This window comes from Theropithecus gelada, chromosome 7b (genome assembly GCF_003255815.1).
Source record: "Theropithecus gelada isolate Dixy chromosome 7b, Tgel_1.0, whole genome shotgun sequence".
Lineage (NCBI taxonomy): Eukaryota > Metazoa > Chordata > Mammalia > Primates > Cercopithecidae > Theropithecus > Theropithecus gelada.
Window position 1 is genome coordinate 78,639,084 of NC_037675.1, and position 22,204 is coordinate 78,661,287.

A 22,204-nucleotide genomic window follows, 5' to 3' on the forward strand; every position below is an offset into this window, starting at 1 on the left:
AGGCTCAGAAGGTGAGTGTTAGATGCCCTCTGTTCTCTCCTCAGCTGCAGCAGAGGCACAGCCTGCAGGTAGCTAGCTGTCTGACCAAAGAAAGGAAGATCTGGCTCCAGTCTTACTCTTGTCATAAAGCCCTGAGAGCCCGATAGGTGTGCTGCAGAGTTACTTCACCCAGGCCAGTTGGGAACATATCAGCAGGCATTCAGTCACATCCCAGGAATTAGTCTAGACAAATTCCAGTCACAGGACTAGTAGCCCCTCAGATCTCCAACTGACTGACTCAGGCCAGGGCTGAGCAGTGGGCAGAATTCTATCTTATCAAGACAACTTGAGCCGCACCACATGCTACAGTGTGCAATGTTTGGTGTGCTCTATGTCAGAAATGAGAGCAGCAGCCAGGTGCCCTCAGCTGGGGCCACTCACCAGCCCCCAGTGGCATGCTCAAGTAACCTCTACTTGGATTAAATCTGGGCTCTGCTATCTGTCTTCAAAATGACAGCTCTAAGAGCAAGTTCTTACCTGTTTTGTTCAATGCTTATCCCCTATGCCAACAACAGTGCTTGGAACACAGTAGGTGCTTAATAAATAATAATCAAAAGGATAATTGAGATAAGTAAAGGTGTCAAAGATGGTTAGCAAAGCCCATCTCAGGATCATTCTTTTGCAGGCATGAGAAATCTTAAGGAGGGCTCAGAGAGAGTAACAGCACAAGAAGCATCAGTCTCTGACCACATTACCTGAATTTGTGTTATGTTTCTTGATAATCCACAGGTTGTTGTAGTCCTTGTGCAAATAGGTGGTGACCTGGGTAGGGGGTGGGGGCGGAGGGAAGAGGAGGCAGGAGGGAGAATACCATCACTATCAGCACAGCTGGCCAAGAACAATCAACATCAAACCAACATTGCTTAAGCCAATTTCAGAATCCCTAGCCACCAACCTGAGGGGTCATGTTTCCCAACGGGGCTCAGATGTAGCATTGGTGAGTGAAATTCTCTCCTTCCTTCTGCATTTAGAGGCCTTGTCCCACAAGAGCCTTTTTGTCTCTTTGTATCTTTCTGCATCTTGTCCTAAAAGTTCTATCCAGCCTTCTAGAGGGAGGAACCATGAGGCCTTATATAATCGACTTCAGCACAAAAACAAAATGAGTATTTAAGTGCATTTTCAAAGTAATTAAAGCCGGGTGTGGTGGCTCATGCCTGTAATCCCAGCACTTTGAGAAGCCGGGGTGGGCATATCACCTGAGGTCAGGAGTTTGAGATCAGCCTGGCCAACATGGTAAAACCCCGTCTTCACTAAAAATACAAAAATTAGCTGGGTGTGGTATACGCCTGTAATCCCTACTACTCGGGAGGTTAAGGCAAGAGAATCGCTTGAACCCAGGAGGTGGAGGTTGCAGTGAGCCAAGATCACACCACTGCACTACAGCCTGGGCAACAGAGCAAGACTCCATCTAGAAAAAAAAAAAGTAATTAAGATCATGCCTCAAACTTTCTAAATGAAAAATTCATGCTATTATATTTTCTATAATGTGGCCAAATGAAACTAAAAAGCTCCACAGATATCCTCTCCTAGAATTTAACTCACATTTTTTTTTTTTTTTTTTTTTTTTTTTTTTTTTTTTTTTTTTTTTTGAGACGGAGTCTCACTGTGTCTCCCAGGCTGGAGTGCAGTGGCGCGATCTCGGCTCACTGCAAGCTCCGCCCCCCGGGTTCACGCCATTCTCCCGCCTCAGCCTCCCGAGTAGCTGGGACTACAGGCGCCCGCTACCGCGCCCGGCTAGGTTTTTTTGTATTTTTAGTAGAGACGGGGTTTCACCATGTTAGCCAGGATAGTCTCGATCTCCTGACCTTGTGATCCACCCGCCTCGGCCTCCCAAAGTGCTGGGATTACAGGCTTGAGCCACCGCGCCCGGCCTTAACTCACATTTTATACAAAAAATCTGGAAACAGTATGATTGTCTAATAACAGAAAAATAGTTAACATGATAGTATGTCCTGGGATAGAATATTATACAGCCATAAAAAATGTTTCAGAGCATTTTTTTAGCAACATGGGAGAAGACTCATGAAATGCTGATGCTGAAAATGGCTACCATTTATTACCAGGCACTGTTCTAAGCATTGGGCAAGTCTTTTTTTTTTTTTTTTTTTTTGAGATGGAGTCTCGCCCTGTTGCCCAGGCTGGAGTACAGTGGCACAATCTTGGCTCACTGCAAGCTCTGCCTCCTGGGTTCATGTCATTCTCCTGCCTCAGCCTCCTGAGTAGCTGGGACTACAGGCGCCTGCCACCACACCTGGCTAATTTTTTGTACTTTTAGTAGAGACGGGGTTTCACCGTGTTAGCCAGGATGGTCTCGATCTCCTGACCTCGTGATCTGCCCGCCTTGGCCTCCCAAAGTGCTGGGATTACAGGCGCGAGGCACTGTGCTGGGCTGATTTTTTTTTTTTTTTTTTTTTTTTAGTAGAGATGGGGTTTTGCCACGTTAGCCAGGATGGCCTCGATCTCCTGACCTTGTACAAGATCCGCCCACCTTGGCCTCCCACAGTGCTGGGATTACAGGCGTGAGCCACTGCTCCTGCCTGGGCAAGTCTTCTCTCATTTAACCATCATTACAGCTCTATGCCGTAGTACGGTTATCCCCACATTACTTACAAGGAAACTGACGTTAAGTAATTTGCGCAAGGTCACACAGCTCATGAGTTGGGGAGACAGAATTCAAACCAGGGCAGCTAAATAAATGCTCCCAGGATAGAGACTAGATACATCCAATTATGCCAATTATGTAAACAAGTAGAGAACTCTTACAAATGAGTTTTTATAACCCCAACTGGACAAAATATGACCAATTTATAGTCATATGCCACATAAAGACATTTTGGTCAACAACCAACTGCATATATGATGGTTGTCCCATAAGATTATAATACCATATTTTTACTACACCATTTCCATGTTTAGATATGTTTAAGTTAATACAAATACTTACCATTGTGTTCCACTGTGTTCCAACTGCCTGCAGTGTTCAGTACAGTACCATGCTATACAGGTTTGTAGTCTAGGAGCAATTAGCTATACCATGTAGCTTAAGTGTGTGGTAGGCTGTACCACCTAGGTTTGTGTAAGTACATACTACGATGTTGACCTAACGATCAAATCACTTAATGACCTATTTCTCAGACGGTATCCCCCCGATGCACGACTGTACTTACAACGAGATTCAGAATTAGCATTGAGGGGAATAATTATTTTGCCTGCATTATGGCTGCTTCTTTTGAGTGGTATTTGCTTCATTCCTCAGGAAAAAAAAAAAAAAAACTTAGGGATAATGGTATTAAGGATACACAAGAAGCTAAAAAGTTTTGGTGCTCATAAAGAAATTAAAATGAATTCTACATTCCTGAGAAAAAGTTCGATATCGTCCATCCAGCCTGGATTTGCTCAAGGAAGTTAAGGTTCTATGATGCTCATGTGTGTACTCTGTGTAGATGTGTGGTAGGAGAGTAGTGTTTGAGTGTCTGTTTTACAATGGGTAGATGTGTGGTAGCAGAGCAGTCTTTGTGTGTCTGTTTTACAACAGCAATTACGATTAAAATTCCTACAAGAAAAATTATTTCTTTATCATGAGTACAGTCCATGGCCCCTTTTCCCATTGAAATGTTTGTTTTGACAATGGAGATTTTTATACCATGAGATTTCCTAAGAACACAGGTATCCAATTATAGCGGAATGTTGTACGTTAAAACATTTAGATAAACACTTAATCTTCTGGGATTACATGTCGTTTTTGTTTTCTTTTTCATACTTTTCTATATTTTCCAATTTTATAAATGCTATGCTTTAAAAACATTCTAAAATAGAGATCTAGACCTGTTAACAAGACATTAAACTGCAGGGCAGGAAGGGCCACTGGAGGTAATTATTTAGTCCAATCCCCTCAATTTACAGATGAGGAAACAGACTGAAAGGCTAAGTGATCTGGTCAATGACAAAGCCAGACACTTTTGTCCCTTGGTCCTATGCACTTTCCCTATACCACCATCACGTCTCACACCTCCACACATGGGCTCTAAGTATGTAACACTAGCTTAACAGAGCCTTTCGGAGTTTGGCCTTTCTCTCCCTTTGCACAGTGTAGATGTTCTGGTCACCACGTCTGTAACTGTAGTGTCTTCTACATGACACCTGCAGCAATTTATCACCACATGAGAACACAGTACAGCTAGTTGTCTCTGCCCTGGGTGTACATGACTTAGAATCATCTGGACAGCTTAAAACCAAACCAAAAATGCATAATGCATGGGCCTCATCCTAGATCAATGAAATCATCATCTCTGCAGTGGAGCCTAGGCATCAGAATTTTTAAAAATCTCTCCGTTGATTCTAAGTGCAGCCAGGGCTGAAAACCACTGGGTCAGACATGAATGGAGAATTAAGGATAAGAAACTGACACTAAAACCCAATATCCTGTAATATGGTTTGGCTCTATGTCCCCACCCAATTTTCATCTTGTAGCTCCCATAATTCCCACGTGTTGTGGGAGGGACCCGGTGGGAGACGACTGAATCATGAGGCCGGGTCTTTTCTGTGCTGTTCTCGTGGTAGTGAATGGATCTCACGAGATCTGATGGTTTTATTTTTTTTATTTTTTTGAGACACAGTCTCGCTCTTTCACCCGGGCTAGAATGCAGTGGCGCAATCTCAGATCACTGCAACCTCCACCTGCCCGGTTCAAGTGATTCTCCTGTCTCAGTCTCCTGAGTAGCTGGCATTACTGGCGGGTGCCACCAAGCCCAGGTAATTTTTTTGTATTTTTAGGAGAGATGGGGTTTCACCATATTGGCCAGGCTGGTCTCAAACTCCTGACCTAATGTGATCTGCCCACCTCAGCCTCCCAAAGTGCTGTGATTACAGGCATAAGCCACTGCACCTGGCCAGAGATCTGATGGTTTTAAAAACAGGATTTTCTCTGCACAAGCTCTCTCTTTGGCTGCCGCCATCCACATAAGATGTGACTTACTCCTCCTTGCCTTCCACCAGGGTTGTGAGGCCTCCCTAGCCATGTGGAACTGTAAGTCCAATTAAACCTCTTTTTTTGTAAATTGCCCAGTCTCGGGTATGTCTTTATCAGCAGCGTGAAATCGAACTAATACACCCTGGGTCACTTTCTAGCAACTAAAAGGGAAATAAAAACAAAGCATTTGGAGAGGCACAACTTTTTGTGAAGTACAAATCTTTGTAAAGATTCCATGCTTTTTGCCTCTGTTCACTGTCCTTTGTCATAATTATTGCCTCCAAACTGGTTCCTTGTGAGCTATCACATTCCCACTGAAGTTACCTTTCTAAAGTAGAGATCTAATCATAATCATAATAATTTTTATTGCCTCCCTAATGTCTACGGAGCAAAGTCAAATCTACTATAACACAGGCCTCTCCCCAATATGGCCCCACCAACCTCTTCAGCATCCTGCTTCTCCCTCTCAGGCACCATACACTGCAGCCACACGAACACTCCTTCACAGCGTTGTTCACTCATTCAGATGATACTCACATGGCTAATCTCTCATAAGCACTTCACATTGTTATCTCATTTAATCCTCACAACTGCCCTATGATGGAGAGAGGTACTACTTATTTTCCCCAACTTAAAGAAGAGGATACAGGCCGGGTGCGGTGGCTCACACCTGTAATCCCAGTACTTTGGGAGGCCAAGGCAGGCAGATCACAAGGTCAGGAGATCAAGATCACCCTGGCTAATACGGTGAAACCCCATCTCTACTAAAAATACAAAAAAATTAGCCGGGCATGGTGGCGGGCGCCTGTAGTCCCAGCTACTCAGGAGGCTGAGGCAGAAGAATGGCGTGAACCCAGGAGGCAGAGTTTGCAGTGAGCCGAGATCGCGCCACCGCACTCCAGCCTGGGTGACAGAGCGAAACTCTGTCTCAAAAAAAAAAGAAGAGGATACTGAAGCACAAGAAGATGAATTTGTCCAAAGTGACACTCTATATGAAAGCAGGCTTCACACCCAGATCACCTAGTCTGGTTCCCAGGTCTGTGTTCATAACTACCACACTTTACTCATCACCCATCCCATTGCAGGCACTGTGTTAGGCAACTGAGCCTTCCAGGAGCTAGCAATCAGCAAGTACCAAAGAGACGGCAGGAAGTAAGCCTGCGCAGTTCAATATGAGAAGGTTTACCATGTAGGCATGTGGAAGGTGCCATCAAGCCTCTCATCAGAGGGGCACCCCACCCAGTACCACAGAGAGGTGGGACACGGTGGTCACTGAAGATCACCTATGCTGATGCCTGGGGTTAGCCAGAAGAAAGAGAAGGGTGCAGGGCTAGGAAGAATGTTTCAAGCAGGGGGAATGGGATAGGCAAAGGACAGGAGGCAAGAGAGTGAACTGTTATGGTGAACAGCATTGCTGCCGTACAAGTGCACAAAAGGTTCACTGACCTGCTGCTGACGGGCACCAATGCCCTCGGGGTAGAGGTGCCTGTGGGAGTGCAGATAGCCGATGGCCATTCGGAGGTTCTTCACAGTAATCACAGAGCCGTAGGCCAGGTCTGGGAGGAAGGGAGACAGCAGAGGGGTGAGCTGCCACAGTGCTAGAGGCTGCCCCTGCCTGTGAGGAGCCTCGGAAGCCACAGGGCTCACTAACCCTCTGCGAGACTCCCCTGGGCCCTGGACTGAAGCCCAGCTGCTTTCTCACTCCCACGGAGCCGACTCAAGACAGAGTTCACCACAGGGCCCACTTACTCCCCTCCCTCCTGAGGACTTCAGAAGCAGCTGGTGTTAACACTGTCATTATCAAAGCACCATGTGTAACAGCAAAAGATGAAAAACAACTTGTCCTTCTCAAGGTCTCTACATGGATTCAATGGAATAAAGAAGGAAGAAGCATTTTCTGTCTTTGCCTGGAACATTCTCCAAGATACATTTTGACAAACCGTTTTTTTCACTCTATATTCTTTTGTGCCTTTTGAATCTAGTACCATATGGTTCAATGGTGTTTTGTTTTACTCTGAATTAAAAAACAAAAAACACAGAAAACCACTTCCCAAGAGCATCCCCTCCTCCTATAGGTCCTGAGTTATTGAGAAGCCTCTTTTCCTTAATATTGCCCCTCTTCCAATCCGCTGGAATGACCCGCTCCTGTTTTTCTTGGTTCATTCAGTGGACTAGAAGAATGTATTGATTACACAGTGGATCCAAAGGTGGAGGAGGCCTGCCTGTGGCCCTGGAAGAGCCCTGTCTACAAGGCTTCACACACTGACAAGTACAGGACGGTGGGCAAGTGCCCCACAAAGGCATGACGATGTGTCACACAGTGGGAGTGGTGGGAACTCGGAACAGGATAAATTCTCTCCCGGGGAGTAAAGAGAGGACGGACGACTCGATCGAAGAGATGACAGCTGAGCTAGGCCTTTAAATAATGAGCAGGAATTTGCTAAACTCCACAGTTGTGTTCTTCTGAGTTCTCAGGCAGGCCAACCTCAGCAGCCCTACACACGGCTGACCACCTTTATTTCTTGAAATGCTCTCTGTTCCCGCTTCTTGACCACACGCTCCCTCAAGGGCTGCTCCTCCGCAGCCTCCTCTCCTAATTCCTCCTCCGCTTGCATTCCCCAGTGATCTGACCTCAGCCCTCTTCTTTTCCTCTTTCTACAGTTTCCTTACAAATCACAGCTACTGCTACAGCATCAATTACCCTTTTACTTGGCTGATTCCTCCTTTGAAAGCATCAGCCCCAAAGCCCACTGGCCTCATGGCACCAATTTCCCCAAGCCCTCTAGTGTGGAATTCAGTATCTGCTCTTCCAACCCAACTTCTTCTCCTGCTTCCCTATTTCTCATTCTTCCCAGCCTGGGAGAGTCTGCTGTATTTTAGGCACTGTGCAAAGCCCTGGAAAGACTAAAATGAGTAAGACGCAGTCTCTGCCTCCAGGAAGCAATCACCTGCACTCAAGTCCTTAGTGGCATCTTTCTTCCTCCCTTGCTATGTCCAGATCTCCCTTACATACGCCCATCTGCCTTACCCTGTGGCTGCCCCACCATGTCCAGCTCAGGTCCCTGCAATAGCTTCCCAGAGGGCTTCTCCTGCCTGCAATCCTGTCCCCTCCCCAGCCAGCCTCGACTCTCCCACCCATGTCATCTCCCTACAGCACAGCCTTCCGGGCCTCCTGGCTGCTCAAAGACCTCCACTAGGTCTCCACGGCCTGTTTAAGGAAGTCAAATACTTCATCCAGACACCTCAAACCCTCATAGTCTGGGCCCAACCTAACTTTTCACATTTATCTTCCAGTAGTTTTCTGCATATAACCTGTGCCTTGAGTTTTACTCTGTCCTCGGCTTTGATCATGTCATCCCTCCTGTCTGAGATGCCCTCTCCTCTATCTGTTGAAAGCCACACATCCTTCCAGGGCCTGACTCCAAGGCAACCCACATCATGTGCCTCTGATGCCCTCAACCACCCAGCAGCCGTGCTCCTTCACGCCTGTGAATCCCCAGAGCTGTGCTCCCTCTTTATGTACTTAACGCCTCCAGTCACACCGTGTGGAGCTCCCCTACACCAGGCTCCATCTCTGGAGGGTGAGCACACACTCCACTACCATATGTCGTAGGCGAATGGACGCGACACTCAGAAAGCGGTGCGGGAAACTGACAACTGGCTCTGAAGGGCCTGGTGCTGTTACCAGATTCTCTCTGAGTGACCTTCCCTCAGAGCTGGCTTGGAGAGCCACAAAGGAGAAGTCATTCTTTAGGGTCACAGAGCTTGCTGCTCAGGATGTCTTCCTCTCCTCTGTCCTGATTCACTCTCGAGTATTTTTACTAGATCTAACTGGGTCTTTCTCCCACCGTGCCATCACAGGCTAAAATAACCCAAGCCATCACATTCGTCTTTTCCAATTCAACTCCCAGGAAGCCCCTCTGCCATCTACCTTTGTAAAGGCCCAGAGACACTCACGTTCAGGGATGGAAGCATTGTGCAGGTTGTTCCCTGAAAGCCGGGCCTGGAAGGCAGAACTGAAGAAACCGTCACCAGGGCCACTGTGGGAAGAGAAAGAGCAGAACAGAGCCAAGTTAAAGGAGTGAAAATGTGATTTCCCAGGAGCGCTGGGAAAAGCTCTGCTCAGTTAGTTTAATGGAATTAGAATCAGATCATGGGACAGAGGTGGGTGATGGAGTTGGAGAAATTGGGGTCCAAATCCCAACTCAGCCACTTACTAGCTGTGTGACCTTGGGCAAGATAACCCTGTTTAGCCTTAGTTCCTCATTTATAAACTAGAGATTTAAAGAAACCCAGAGAAGTCGCAAGTGATTGTGATTAAATGAGATAATGTACACAAAATGCAGAACACAGTTCCTAATTCTCAGTAGCTACTCATGAAGTGGGAGCTGTTGCTGCTGGTGTTATTGCTATTGTTACCCTCACTCCTACTGCACATCTTATTGTTGCCTATCCCTGCTAAGTACAGGGGACTCTGTTTAGAGATAAGGGACAATTTGGCTATAAGGAAAATAGCTTCTTCCTTCAGGTTAGGGTGCTGCCTTTCTGAGCCCTTAGCAGACCCAAAGGATAGAATATAGCGGGAAAGAAAGAGGAAAAAGCCCCTGGGTCCCTCTCCTATCATTTTAACCACAGACCCAGAACATCACCCAGCCCCTCCACAGGCTTAAGGGCAAAAGGAAAACCAGAAGCAAGACGCTGCAAAGGCTCTGTCCGTACCTTTTACTCAGCACCATGAAGTGAACAGCAAAGGTGGCTGTGTAGAGAGCCAGGGGCAGCACTATGAGGCACAGGACACGAGCAGTCAGGTGTTTTCCCACAGTCACCTGCAAACAGAGGCCAGCGGGGGGTGCCAGGCACGTGAGACCTCATTATTCCTTATGCACTATGCATGCATTATATATAGATTTTAATGTGTAAGTCATAATCATAAAAATGGCCAAGAGGAGAGGAGAATATGTGGAAACCCTAAGCCTTTCTATAACACCCACCACCCAAGCACTACACAAGATAAACATGGGCCAGCCCTCTGCTACTTCTCCAGGCTCTACACCCAAGACCCTAGCCTGCCACTGTGCCAAGGACAAGGCACTGCCTGCATCTGCAACATAGCTGCTCACCAGTCCCCTCCATGTTCCAGGGACACTGACCTCCTTGTACTTTCCCAGTGCTTCCTCTGCTGTCCCAGCCCAACCCATCACATGGCTAATGGCTCCTTATCTTCCCAGCTTCCTCCCAGAGGCCTTCCTGCATTGCCTGGGACTGGCCTAGTGCCCTTTTCTGTGCTCTCCCAGCACGCCTGGCTGACTGTAACTGCCTGCTTCCTTATTTCTCTCTCTCCATTAACCCCAGAGGATGGGGACTATATTGTATTCATCTGTATATTCCAGCGCCTCACACACAGTGGATGGTCTTCACATATTGTCTGAATGAATGAATGAATAAGTGAATAAACTTGTTAGGAGTTGGTTCGGAGGTGATGGAGCAGCACTACAGCAGAGTGATGGCCTGGGGCCAACCTAACCTGGGTGTGACTCCTAGATACACCTCTCACTCCCCATGGCCTTGGGGAAGTCATTACCTCTGTAGGTCTTCATTTCCTCATTTGAAAATCAGGGTAATAACTCCCCACCTCATAGGACTATTATGAGGGGTAAATGAGATAATGGAGGTAAAGCATTTCACATAGTGCCTGGCATAGAATCAGCCCTTAATAAATAATAAACCGTAAAGGCCCTTACTGGCCTCCAAATATGGAGGCTATGGGTCAGGAAATGAAAGTTGTGAGTTCAGACCAGGCTCGGTGGCTCACGCGTGTAATCCCCGCACTTTGGGAGGCCGAGGCAGGTGGATCCCTTGAGGTCAGGAGTTTGAGAACAACCTGGCCAACACAGTAGAACCCCATCTCTACTAAAACTACAAAAATTAGCTGGGCATGGTGGCATGTGCCTGTAATCCCAGCTACTTGGGAGGCTGAGGCAAGAGAATCACTTGAGCCCAGGAGGCGGAGGTTGCAGTGAGCCGAGATCAGCCACTGCACTCCAGTCTGGGTAACAGAGCAAAACTCCATCTCAAAAAGAGAAAAAAAAAAAAAAAAAAAAAAAAGGCAGACATTACAAAACAAATGCAAAAGGAGACTTCCAAGAATGTTAATCCATCGTCTCCCTTGCACCCTATCCAATCCTCAGCCAGGCCCACTCCTTGATGTCCTGCTGTCTGCGGAGGGTTGGGGGTCCAGCCCACCTGGGACCCAGAACACAGCCACTCTGCCGCCTGCAGCAGAGACAGAGAAGGCCACTGGCTCCTACTCAGCAACATCAGGGAGCAAAAACATTTCCACGGCAAACGCTTGGGTGCTCACCAATGAAAGACTGAGGTCTCCGAACAGGTACCAAAGGTCTGCAATGGTATTCAGCCCCACTTGAAGGATGATAAAGAGGCCAACAAACTTGACCCCTAAAGCACCAGCAAGACTAACACCAGTCAGGCTGAGCCAGAACCACCAGGGGGCAGAGAAGGGCCTGAAAATCAACAAGACAGAGTTCAATTTGGCAGCTGGAACCAAAGGAAAACGCAAGCGCAGCAGGGCACAGGGCAGTTCTCAGACTTGGAGAGGCTGTGCTGTGCCCTGTCTTGGGGGCTCTTAGCCTCAAGGGACCATGGCGTGGCTCCAGGGAGGAGGCGGTCTGTGAAAGCTCTGGAACGGCAGGCAAACCACAGTCTGAGCGCGCAGGGTATTTTTCTAGGGAGAGTGTCCATAGTGCTCCTGGCTAAGTACAGGGCTCAGGGTAAGCGGGGGCTCCTTCTTCACGAGTGACCGGTCAGGCAGGAGTGAAAGGAGAATCCTTAGGTGCTCCTGGACTCAGGCAGCCCTCTCCTTTGTGTCACCTCTGCCCCTGTCGAAGGCAGCATTTACTGAGTGCTTACTATGTGTCAGGTACCATTCCAAGTATAATACATACATTAATTCTTCTAGCTGTCACTATAGCCCACAGCAGATCGTATGTCACTAGGTCCTCTTTTTGCACAGGAGGAAATCAAGAGACAAAGAGGTGGAGTAATACAGCTAGCAGGCAGTGGGGCACAGTTTTAACCCAGGCAGTTGGGTCAAAGTTAGTGCTCCTGACCATTTTGCTGTTTGTATAGCACCTAGTACTCTACGCTGTGATTCTCTGGCTCTCTGGCTGCCTTCTCCGCCAGAGCGAATATTCCTTAACAGCCAAGCCCAACAGAGCTCTGTACATCCAGCTCCTAGCATAGTACCTGGCACACAGTATATATACTCAAGAAATGGTAGATGGAAGTGGATGTGGCGTAACCAGAACACCCAAAGCCAGAGTGGGCTGAGAGTCACTGATCGGGTTTAATTAGCACAATGGAGCTTAATGAGCCTGGCTGTGCCAAGTTAACGTCCAGAAAAGCCTAGGAGGCGCCAACTCTTTTGGTTTGAATAGAATGAATGACTTATTCTACTTTCTCAGAAGTAGAAGGATGATCTGGAAAAGACTATTCTGGAAGTAGACTGGACCCTCCAGGTCAGCTTTAGAACTGACCAGGACCTGGAAGGATCCTCTTGGCTGGTATGGGCCATTCAAACCAACCTTTATATATGCTATTCCCATCATTAGGTCAGGACTGGATGCAACCACTGAGGGCAGGGAGAGAGTTTCCAGGCAGTGTCTACCCTGGTGCCCTCCCTTCTAGGACAGAGTATGTGAAGGACAGGCCTGTCCTGGCATCTCCTAACCAGCACTGGTTACGAGAGGCGGGTGGGGAAAGCATTAGGATCCCTCCGTAACATCCCAAAACCCCTACCCAATTGTACTCCATTGTAAACATGATAAAAATACGCTTGAAAAAGACAACTGACATTTTCTCAGTCTTGAATATGGCAAAAATAAAATCATCTGTAGAAAACTTCTTAAAATCTATTTTTATGATCTAAAATGGACAATCTAAGTTTAAAAAACAAACAAACAAAACGTATGCTTGCCTCAAGCTCAGCTTCAAGACAAGTCTCTGGGCATCTGCCCTGGCCCTGGCCATTACAGAAGTTCTGGAGCTGCCACAGCTTCCGACCCTCCCCTCCCGGGGATGGAGTTTCTGACCTGTTGGCGCAGGAGTTGTACTTGACCATGCTCAGCATGGCAGCCATGATGAAGAACATCAGGATGGGGTCAAGGAGGATGTACTGGGACAGAGTGAGGCATCCCGTGTCTGAAAAACATGAGCTCCCTGGTGAAAAGGCGAGGTAAGAGAAGGGCCACCTGAAAACCAAACACCCCAGCAGTAGGAAACAGTCCCTCTTGCCAGTTAATTGAGTGTAAGCACTTGTACAGTCAGGACTAGAGTCAACATCAACACTGAGTCATCGGGGAGGTGGAAGGCCACAGCTCTGGGAGACATCAAAGCCCAATGACAAGAAGCAGTATCTCACACTGCCTCTAGGCCCTCAACCCAAGAGAAGATCATGTCATTCACTCACTCAGACCAGCCCTGAGACGAGTTCTCTTCCTCATTTCCACCATCAAAAAGGGAGTCCTGCCACTGCTCATGTAACCACAAACTATCTACACCTATGATAGAATCTTATCATTTTACATGAAGTCTCTCTTGGTGGTTGATTCTCCAGACAGATGGCAGAATGATCTTCTTTTTTAACTTAAATCCTTAAATCGCATTATGTCATGCTCCTGCTTAAACCCTCCAATGTCTTCCAATCTTACTCAAAGTAAAAAGTTCTCATGACAACTGCCAGAGTCTGTGTGGTCTCCCTACCCATCCAACCTCATCTCCCAGCACCCTCTGCCTCACTCACTCTGTCCTCGCCATGCCAGCCTTCTTACTGTGATTTGAACCCACAGAGCTCCGCACCGGAACTACAGTACATGCACTTCCCTCTGCCTGAATGCTCTTCCCTCAGATCTCTGCAGGGCTTGATCCTTTGTCTCACTCAGGTCTCTGCTCAAAGCTCCCCTCTCAGAAGCTCTTTCCTGACTACCCTGTCTAAAATAGTACAATCTCCATTATTCCATCCCTTACCCTGCTTTATTTTCTACCTTGCACTTGTGGCTTAGGACATCACATGACAGACTTATTCATTTACTTGTTTATTTACTGTCTGCCCATGATGGGGTAAACTCAATGAGACCAGAGTGCCTCATTGGTGTACCCTCTGAGACCGAGAAAAGTGGCCGGGAGCAGGGTAGGTGCTTGAGAAATTACTATTGAATGAAAAGTGCATAAATGACTAAATGAATGAATAACTGAAGATGGAAATTCAAGATACAAGGAAAAAGCCACCAGTCGTCTATACAGAAAGCCAATAATCTTGCAATCTATCTGTCAAAACAAAGCAACATATCTGTCAAAGCAAACCCATAAAGTACCCCATTTAAATTGGTCTAGATTTCTTTAAATGTTAAGCTCCCCAAGGTCATGAATTCACTTTCATAGGAACAAAGCTAGCAACAGGATCAACTTCTACGACGAACTCTCATTTATCCACATGAGGATTATTATCCAAGTTCCCATTTTGCTATCACTTGCCACCCAGCTATTTCTGCATTTACCTTTATATTTAGTTGAAACTAGTTTAGGAATGCAAACTAATATTAACCTAAGAGAAGCAAAATTAGAATTATAAGCTTCCTTCAAAAACAAACATACTCACAAATCTATCTTATTACCCATTCCAAACTCAATTGTGAATAACGTGGAGGTAAATCTATTCCTTGGGATTACTCATACCGATTCTCCCCTCCAAAAATATAAAGGCTTGTTATATATATAACTATTGATATACATTAAGTATTACTAGTGAATGAGCTTTGTAGTACATTTTACCCAATCCTAAAATTAATTGAACTGGACCCACAGATAGGACCCTTGAACGTACTGATTTTCAGCTACATTTACAGAGTGGCAGTCCATTTCCCAAAAGCCATGGCATGGCTAAGACAACTTACCAAAGGTGAGGAGGGCAGCGGTGAGCAATGCTGCCGAGAGGGACTTAGACAGATCCAGTACAGTGAGGTAGGCAAAGGGGACCAGCCAGGAGCCGAGGAATGCACAGAACTGTGGGAGAAATAGAGAAGCTGTCAAGTAACAAGCTGAGCTAGGTCAGGGACCTACTGGACTCAGTACAACCTAACATTTAAGACAGGGGACCTGATGAAGGCATGACTTTGGTGACCTAAAGTCACCTAGGATATCTATAACTAAGAAAAGAGTATTGTAATAGTGAAGAGCCAAATCAAGCAATATGTATGTTCCCATTAAGCAGCAACTTGTACACTGACATGAAATCAGCAGAGTTCAGCCAGGAAGGTGTGGGTAGGAGAGAGGGAGAAAAGCAACCAAGTAGCTACATACCAGGAATAGAGAGAAGGGAAGCAAATGAGTGTTATTAACACAGAGATAGGAATTGACAGCCATTAGCTTCTATTACACAACTGTAGGTACAAGTTGAGAAAGACCCCTCTGAAGGTATTTCAGAGAATTTTAAGGAACCCCTAGTTCTTTTCTTCATTTACACCAGAAACCAGTCTTTAATCTACACAATGTACATATTTTGATTTTGGAAAAAGGGATTGCTTGATACTTCAGTACCTGGATGCCTGTTTGGTTTTTTGTTTTTTTAAGCTGCCAGCCCTCTTCCATCCCCTACCTGTCCATCAGAATAAACAGACAAGCCAGAATAATGGGAAATTCTTATGTCTGGTTGTTACATCCAATTACATATGGCACGTGGTGTTCAAAAGTTATTAGGAAGACACAGAATCACTTAAGAATATGAACTTGAGGGTAGGACATACTCCTTGTTTAATATACCACAATATGGCCATGCAAATCATCTAACGATGAGGCCAAATAAGCACACAGTCATTTATTTAAAATGCTATGAAATCCTCAAGGAAAGGGGCTTGTAAATGCAAACTTCTCTGAGAGGTCCACACTGGAGGTCAGCTTCTGCTGGCTTCATTCAGCCACACGTTCGGGGTTCCCAAGGAGTTGGGTGTTAAGGCCCTGCCATGTTCCACCAAGGCTGGTGCTGTGAATTAGGACACACAGGGACTGGAGCAGACATTTGGCCTCCCTTCAAATAAGGCTGGAAAATTCTGTGTGCCTGAAACCTTCATTGGGAAAGACACAGGAACATGGTGACAGGGTGTGGGCATGCTGAAATCTTCAGAAAAGGCTCCGAGATGTAGGCAACACTCCAGCAGCTGTGCCTGTGAGGGGAGGAGCAGGCAGCGTGCCAGTGCATGGAGGCACCACTGGGGCTGCAGGAGACTCCTGACTGCCCGGGTTCCAGGCTGTTCTCCAACCTGAGGTCTGACAGTACACCGGGGCAGGGCAGCAGGTGACAATGAGTGCTTGCTCCTATCTATGTCATCTCTGTATTATCCGCGGCCTCCTCTTCCCTTCTTTCTCACCTCAGTTCTGACTATCTACACCACAGGGGAGGGTCTGATCATCCTCCCCTCTCGTCACCACCCAGAGTCCCTTTATTTACACCTGCCACCACTCCAGGGCTGTTAACTATTAACATTTCTGATTTAGTGTGGCCCCAGGGTTCAGTCAGTCCATATCAAGTCAGGAAACCTTACTCCTCTCATTCCCATGTAGCTGTGATGCTCATATTTATCCCCAGGCTTCTGGAACAAAAAGGTACCATCATATCCACTCAGGTAGCCAGCAAGACCTATCAGCATCTAAGGAGAGAAGAACAAACAAAAAGATGAGAAGCCTTTAGGAGAAGATTCCTCTGTCCTCTGAACTTCCCTCCAGCTGCACCCACAGACTTTGGGTTCCCTTGACAACTGTCCATAGAAAATGTTGCCGATGCGACATTTTCTCCTGCAGCTGCCACAGAGCAAAGAATCTTTTGTCTATAGAGCTCACTGCTTGAAACAAAACCTCTCTTGTATTATGGCTGAGTTCTGGGAACAGCACAACCTAAACACTTAGGAAGGAAAAAGAGCCCCACGATTTGAAGGGCAGAGTCAGTAAGGGGCCCTCTTATTCTACTTCCCTTCAGATAGTGTAAAATAAAACAGGGCAGCTCTTGGGTCATGGGCAGAGGCTGATTCCTGGGGAACTGGCCTCTTGAAAGGAAAGTGAGGTTCCAAGTCACAGTGAGGGAGAAAAGGGACCAAGGAGCTACATACCAGGAATAAAGACAAGGGAAGAAAACCAGAAAGAGGAATGCAAAGACAGATGCATTTGCCCAGAGGGGAAGAGAAAAACTGCCAAAGACCAGAGGCTGGTTTCTCCCATTCCTAATATTCCAAAGGAGGGCAACGTTGGTACCTCCCAAACCAGAACAAATCAACTAGAAATTGAGACTGTGAGTCATGAACCCTTCAAAACCTTTGACAAGATCGGCTGTGTCTTTTGTATATTTCCTTGGCCATCAACATTGTAAAATTCTATTTTTCGCATAAGCAATCAGAAGCAGCTGAAGTATAAAAACTGCTGGCAAATGCCAACCATCTGGGACAGCCCCAGGCTGCTCCAGTCTGACCCCCCGGGCTCTGGCGGGCTGGGTTGCAGGAGGGAATACACTGGCTGTGTGGGGAAAGTCTCTCTTAGCTACACTTGTGGGACTTGGATTTAGACTACTAACTAACCCACTATTTTCTCTAAGTAGTTTTAAACAGAGCCACGCTACAGCTCCAGGTCAAGGTACAGAAGCCAAAGTTTGGCCGAAAAAGACAACAAAGACTTGCTTTTAAAAAGGAAGGCGGGGACCCCAGGGTCCGGACAGGGTCATCCAAATACCTAGATGAACTAAAGCTGCCAAGTGGCAACAAATGGATCCCTCTTCTCACCTGGGATCTCGCAGGACAAGCTTGCCTGGTGTTGACCATACATTTCCAGACTGCTTGGCTGGTCTGGGGTGAAGAAATGCACAGATGGTTTGGACCTCAGTGCCCTATATTCTAGCTCTTTGATCATGGACAATACTTAATATCTCTGAGCTATAGGTAATAAAAACTTCCTCCCGGGGGCGTGAGGATTAGAGGTGATGCCATTAAGTAAACACCTAACACTACACCAACCACTTAGCAGACACTCAAAATTCAGTTCTCTCTCAGTTCCCTTACGGTTCAAAGTAGCTCCAAGTTAATTTCTTCTTTTTTTTTTTTTTTTTTTTTGAGATGGAGTCTCGCTCTGTCCCCCAGGCTGGAGTGCAATGGCACGATCTCAGCTCACCGCAACCTCTTCCTCCCTGGTTCAAGCAATTCTCCTGCCTCAACCTCCAGAGTAGCTGGGATTACAGGCACTTGCCACCATGCCCAGCTAGTTTTTTGTTTGTATTTTTAGTAGAGACGTGGTTCCACCATGTTGATCAGGCTAGTCTTGAACTCCTGACCTCAGGTGATCCACCCACCTCAGCCTCCCAAAGTGCTGGGCTTATAGGCATGAGCCACCGCGCCCAGCTGTTTTTTTATTTTTTATAGAAGTTTCGTTCTTGTTGTCCAGGCTGGAGTGCAATGGCACAATCTTGGCTCACTGCAACCTCCATCTCCCAGGTTCAAGCGATTCTCCTGCCTCAGCCTCCCGAGTAGCTGGGATTAGAGGCACCCACCAACACGCCCGGCTAATTTTTGTATTTTTAGTAGAGACGGTGTTTCACCATGTGGGCCAGGCTGGTCTTGAACTCCTGACCTCATCATCCACCCACCTCAGCCTCCCAAAGTGCTGAGATTACAGGCGTAAGCCAAGGCGCCTGGCCCCAAGTTAATTTCTTAACTAAACAACTCTTTCAAATCAACAGAAAAAAAATGAATAACTTACTAGAAAATATGGCAAATTCATAGAAAACAAAATACAAATGGCTAATAAACATATGAAAAAATGTTCAACCTAACTCATACAGCCATGCAAATAAAAACAGTGACATGTCATTTTTTACTCTCCAATTGGCAAAGTTTTTTTTTTTTGAAACAAAGTCTCGCTCTTGTCACCCAGGCTGGAGTACAGTGGCGCGATCTCGGCTCACCACAACCTCTGCCTCCCGGGTTCAAGCGATTCTCCTGCCTCAGCCTCCCAAGTAGCTGGGATTACAGGCACCTGCCACCATGCCCGGCTAATTTTTGTATTTTTAGTAGAGACGGGGTTTTACCATGTTGGCTAGGCTGGTCTCAAAAACTCCTGACCTTAGGTGATCCACCCGCCTCGGCCTCCCAAATCCCATGTTGGGATTACATGCATGAGCCACCGCACCCGGCCAACAAAGTTTTTAAAGTATGATCATACCAGTGCTGGCAATGATGTGGGGAAGAAAACACTGTCATACACTGTTGGTGGGAATATATATGATTACAACATCTTTGCGGGAAAACTTAGCAATATCTAACTCAATTTTAAATGTGTATATTCTTTGATTTTTTAGCTTGGCTGCTGGGAATTTTTCGTATATACCTTCACAACTATACAACGATATATGTACAAGGATGTTCACTGCAATATCTTTTGTAATGGCTAAAAACTGGAAATAACCTACATGCCGCCCACCAACTGAAGAGGCGTAAATACTTATGGCACATCTACATAACAGAATGACACACGACCATTAAAAAGAATGAAGCACATCTTCATATGCTAATGTGGAAAGAAGATATATCATGTTTCAAACACAAGTTGCTGAACAATTATAGTCTTATCCCATTTGAGTTTTTAAAAAGAATTGTGTGTATATATGTGTTGTTCATATGTACATATATAAAAACATACACGCTTTTATTTGCATAAAAAATTGTTAGAGAAATATAAGAAACTATTGACAAAGATGACTGTGGTTACCTCTGTGGACTAGAAATGTGGTGGCTTCTGACACCTTCTGAAGGAGGCTTCTGACCTCGTACTTCCTTCTGTGCTGACTGCATTTTCTGCTATGTGCAGGCTTTTTTATGTTTTAAGTTCCTGTAGGACTGGAGCTGCCAGATGCCCAGGGCTGGGGGCCAATGTGAAGCAGCGGGTCTCGGCCTCAGTAGCGAAGGAAAAAAATTCCTGCTTGCCACTTGGAGGGGTTTTGATTCCTTGACTGGCTTGGCCTCAGAACCTGCAGAAGCTACTGTGCCCTTTCACAGGTTTCCAGTTTGCTCATCACTCTCTTTCAACCAGACAGAACACGAGATAAATTAGGGGTGCAGATGCACTCCCTGAGGGCAGCCTGAGAACCCTCACACTTCTCCCTTCACACGGGCAAGGAGATGTGAGGAAGGCATGGCTTACGTATATTATTATTTTATTTTATTATTTTTTTTGAGATGGAGTCTTGCTCAGTCACCCAGGCTTGAGTGCAGCGGCGTGATCTTGGTTCACTGCAACCTCCACCTCCCAGGTTCAAGCTGTTTTCCTGCTTCAGTCTCCCAAACATCTGGGACTACAGACGTGTGCCACCATGTCCAGCTAATTTTTGTATTTTTAGTAGGGATGGAGTTTCACCCTGTTGGCCAGGCTGGTCTCGAACTCCTGACCTCAGGTGATCTGCCCATCTTAGCCTCCCAAAGTGCTGGGATTACAGGCGTAAGCCACCGCGCCTGGCCTAAGGCTTAGGTAAATTAAACAAATCAGCCAGTCCTGTGCACATGTCCACAGTGCGCTGAGCACCAGGAAAACTCCAAAAAAGAATAAGCTGTCCCCACAGAAACACTGGGCTGGGTTTCCTATGAAAAATCTTCATCAGAAGTCTCGTTCCCAGGCGAGCTCCATGCAAATACTCAACACGTCTGTTGCTTAATTCTATGGTAGTAACAGATGTAGTCTGAGGAGAGAGCCAAGGCAAGTTTGCGAGGTAGTGTGGTGTCACGATTAAGAGAGCAGGCTCTACGCCAGTCTGAATCTTGATTCTGCCACTTTTAGCTTGGTTCCCTATGGCAAACTACTTATCTGCCTTCAGTTCCCCATCTGTGTAATGGGGATGCAACAATACCTACTTTATAAGGTTGTTCTGAGGCTTACATGAGATAATGCCTCTAAGGTGACCAGAACAGAATAAATGTTTTTAATTGTTCTTGTTATTGTTGTTATAGTATAGTTATTGTTGTTATAGTATAAAAGAGATAGGAAGAGGCATAATACTTTCTACACTTTTCTTGGGCTCAGAGCCAGTTTTGAAATAGGCTACCTGTTCTATCTCCCTCTCCACCCCTCCGCCCTGTTGGGCCCTTGCTCTCATGCTTCTTTAAGCCCAACCATAGGTGATCTTTGTGATCTTTGATAAAAGATTATTATCCCTGCCTCCTCCTGGCTTTCCTGCTCCCACCTTTATCCCCCAAGTACTATATGCTCCAAAATCCCTCCTCACTTCCTCACAGGAAAATTCCTGTCCCCTTGGTGCCCAAGATTTCAGTCTCCAGTTAGGAAGAAAGCCTTGCGTGAATTCCAGAGCTAATCTGAGAGCTTTCTCAGAGATTTTTGTTTTTAAAAGACTAAAATGGGCCAGGCGTGGTGGCTCATGCCTGTAATCCCAACACTTTGGGAGGCCAAGGTGGGTGGACCTCCTGAGGTTGGGAGTTCAAGACCAGCCTGGCCAACACGGTGAAACCCTGTCTCTACTAAAAATACAAAAATTAGCCGGGCATGGTGGCGGCACCTGTAATCCCAGATACTCAGGAGGCTGAGGCAAGAGAATCACTTAAACTTGGGAGGCGGAAGTTGCAGTGAGCCAAGATTGTGCCATTGAACTCCAGCCTGGGTGGCATGAAACAAACTGGCAGTCTCAAAACAAACAAACACAAAAAGAGTAAAGTGAATTCTAATTGGTGGAATTTCTAATGGCAAAACATGTGAGAGAAACAGATCGATGTGTATGCTGGGCATGGGAAGGGAGAAAGAAGTCAGCCCCACGTGGACATCAGCCTCCTGAGCTCTTTCTGCTTCATGCAGTGTATTCCTATTTCTTTTTTCTTTTTTAAAATTGAGACAAATTCACATAACATAACATCCACCAGTTTAAAGTGTGCAATGGGTGGTTTTAAGTATATTCACAAGATTGTGCAATCATCACCACTACCTAATTCCATAACATGTCATCACCCCATAAAGAATCCCCACGCCCATTTGCAGTCACTGCCTAATCCTCCCTCCCCAAGATCCTGGCAACCACTAATCTACTTTGTGTCTCTGTGGATTTATCAGTTCTAGATATTTCATATAAGTGGAATCACAGGGTATGTAACC

General features: G+C 46.2%; 1 protein-coding gene across 1 annotated transcript in view; it reads right to left on the reverse strand.

Annotated features, from left to right (window-relative positions):
* POMT2 (protein O-mannosyltransferase 2) overlaps positions 1-22,204 on the reverse strand; it is a 47,739-nt gene that overhangs the window by 15,550 nt on the left and 9,985 nt on the right. The window contains exons 3-10 of the mRNA XM_025391801.1: positions 16,621-16,725; positions 14,977-15,085; positions 13,117-13,225; positions 11,370-11,529; positions 9,728-9,834; positions 8,966-9,048; positions 6,455-6,564; positions 735-801 (exon numbers count right to left, since the gene is read on the reverse strand). Coding sequence (XP_025247586.1) covers positions 735-801; positions 6,455-6,564; positions 8,966-9,048; positions 9,728-9,834; positions 11,370-11,529; positions 13,117-13,225; positions 14,977-15,085; positions 16,621-16,725 — 850 coding nt within the window. The remainder of the gene's footprint in view (positions 1-734; positions 802-6,454; positions 6,565-8,965; positions 9,049-9,727; positions 9,835-11,369; positions 11,530-13,116; positions 13,226-14,976; positions 15,086-16,620; positions 16,726-22,204) is intronic.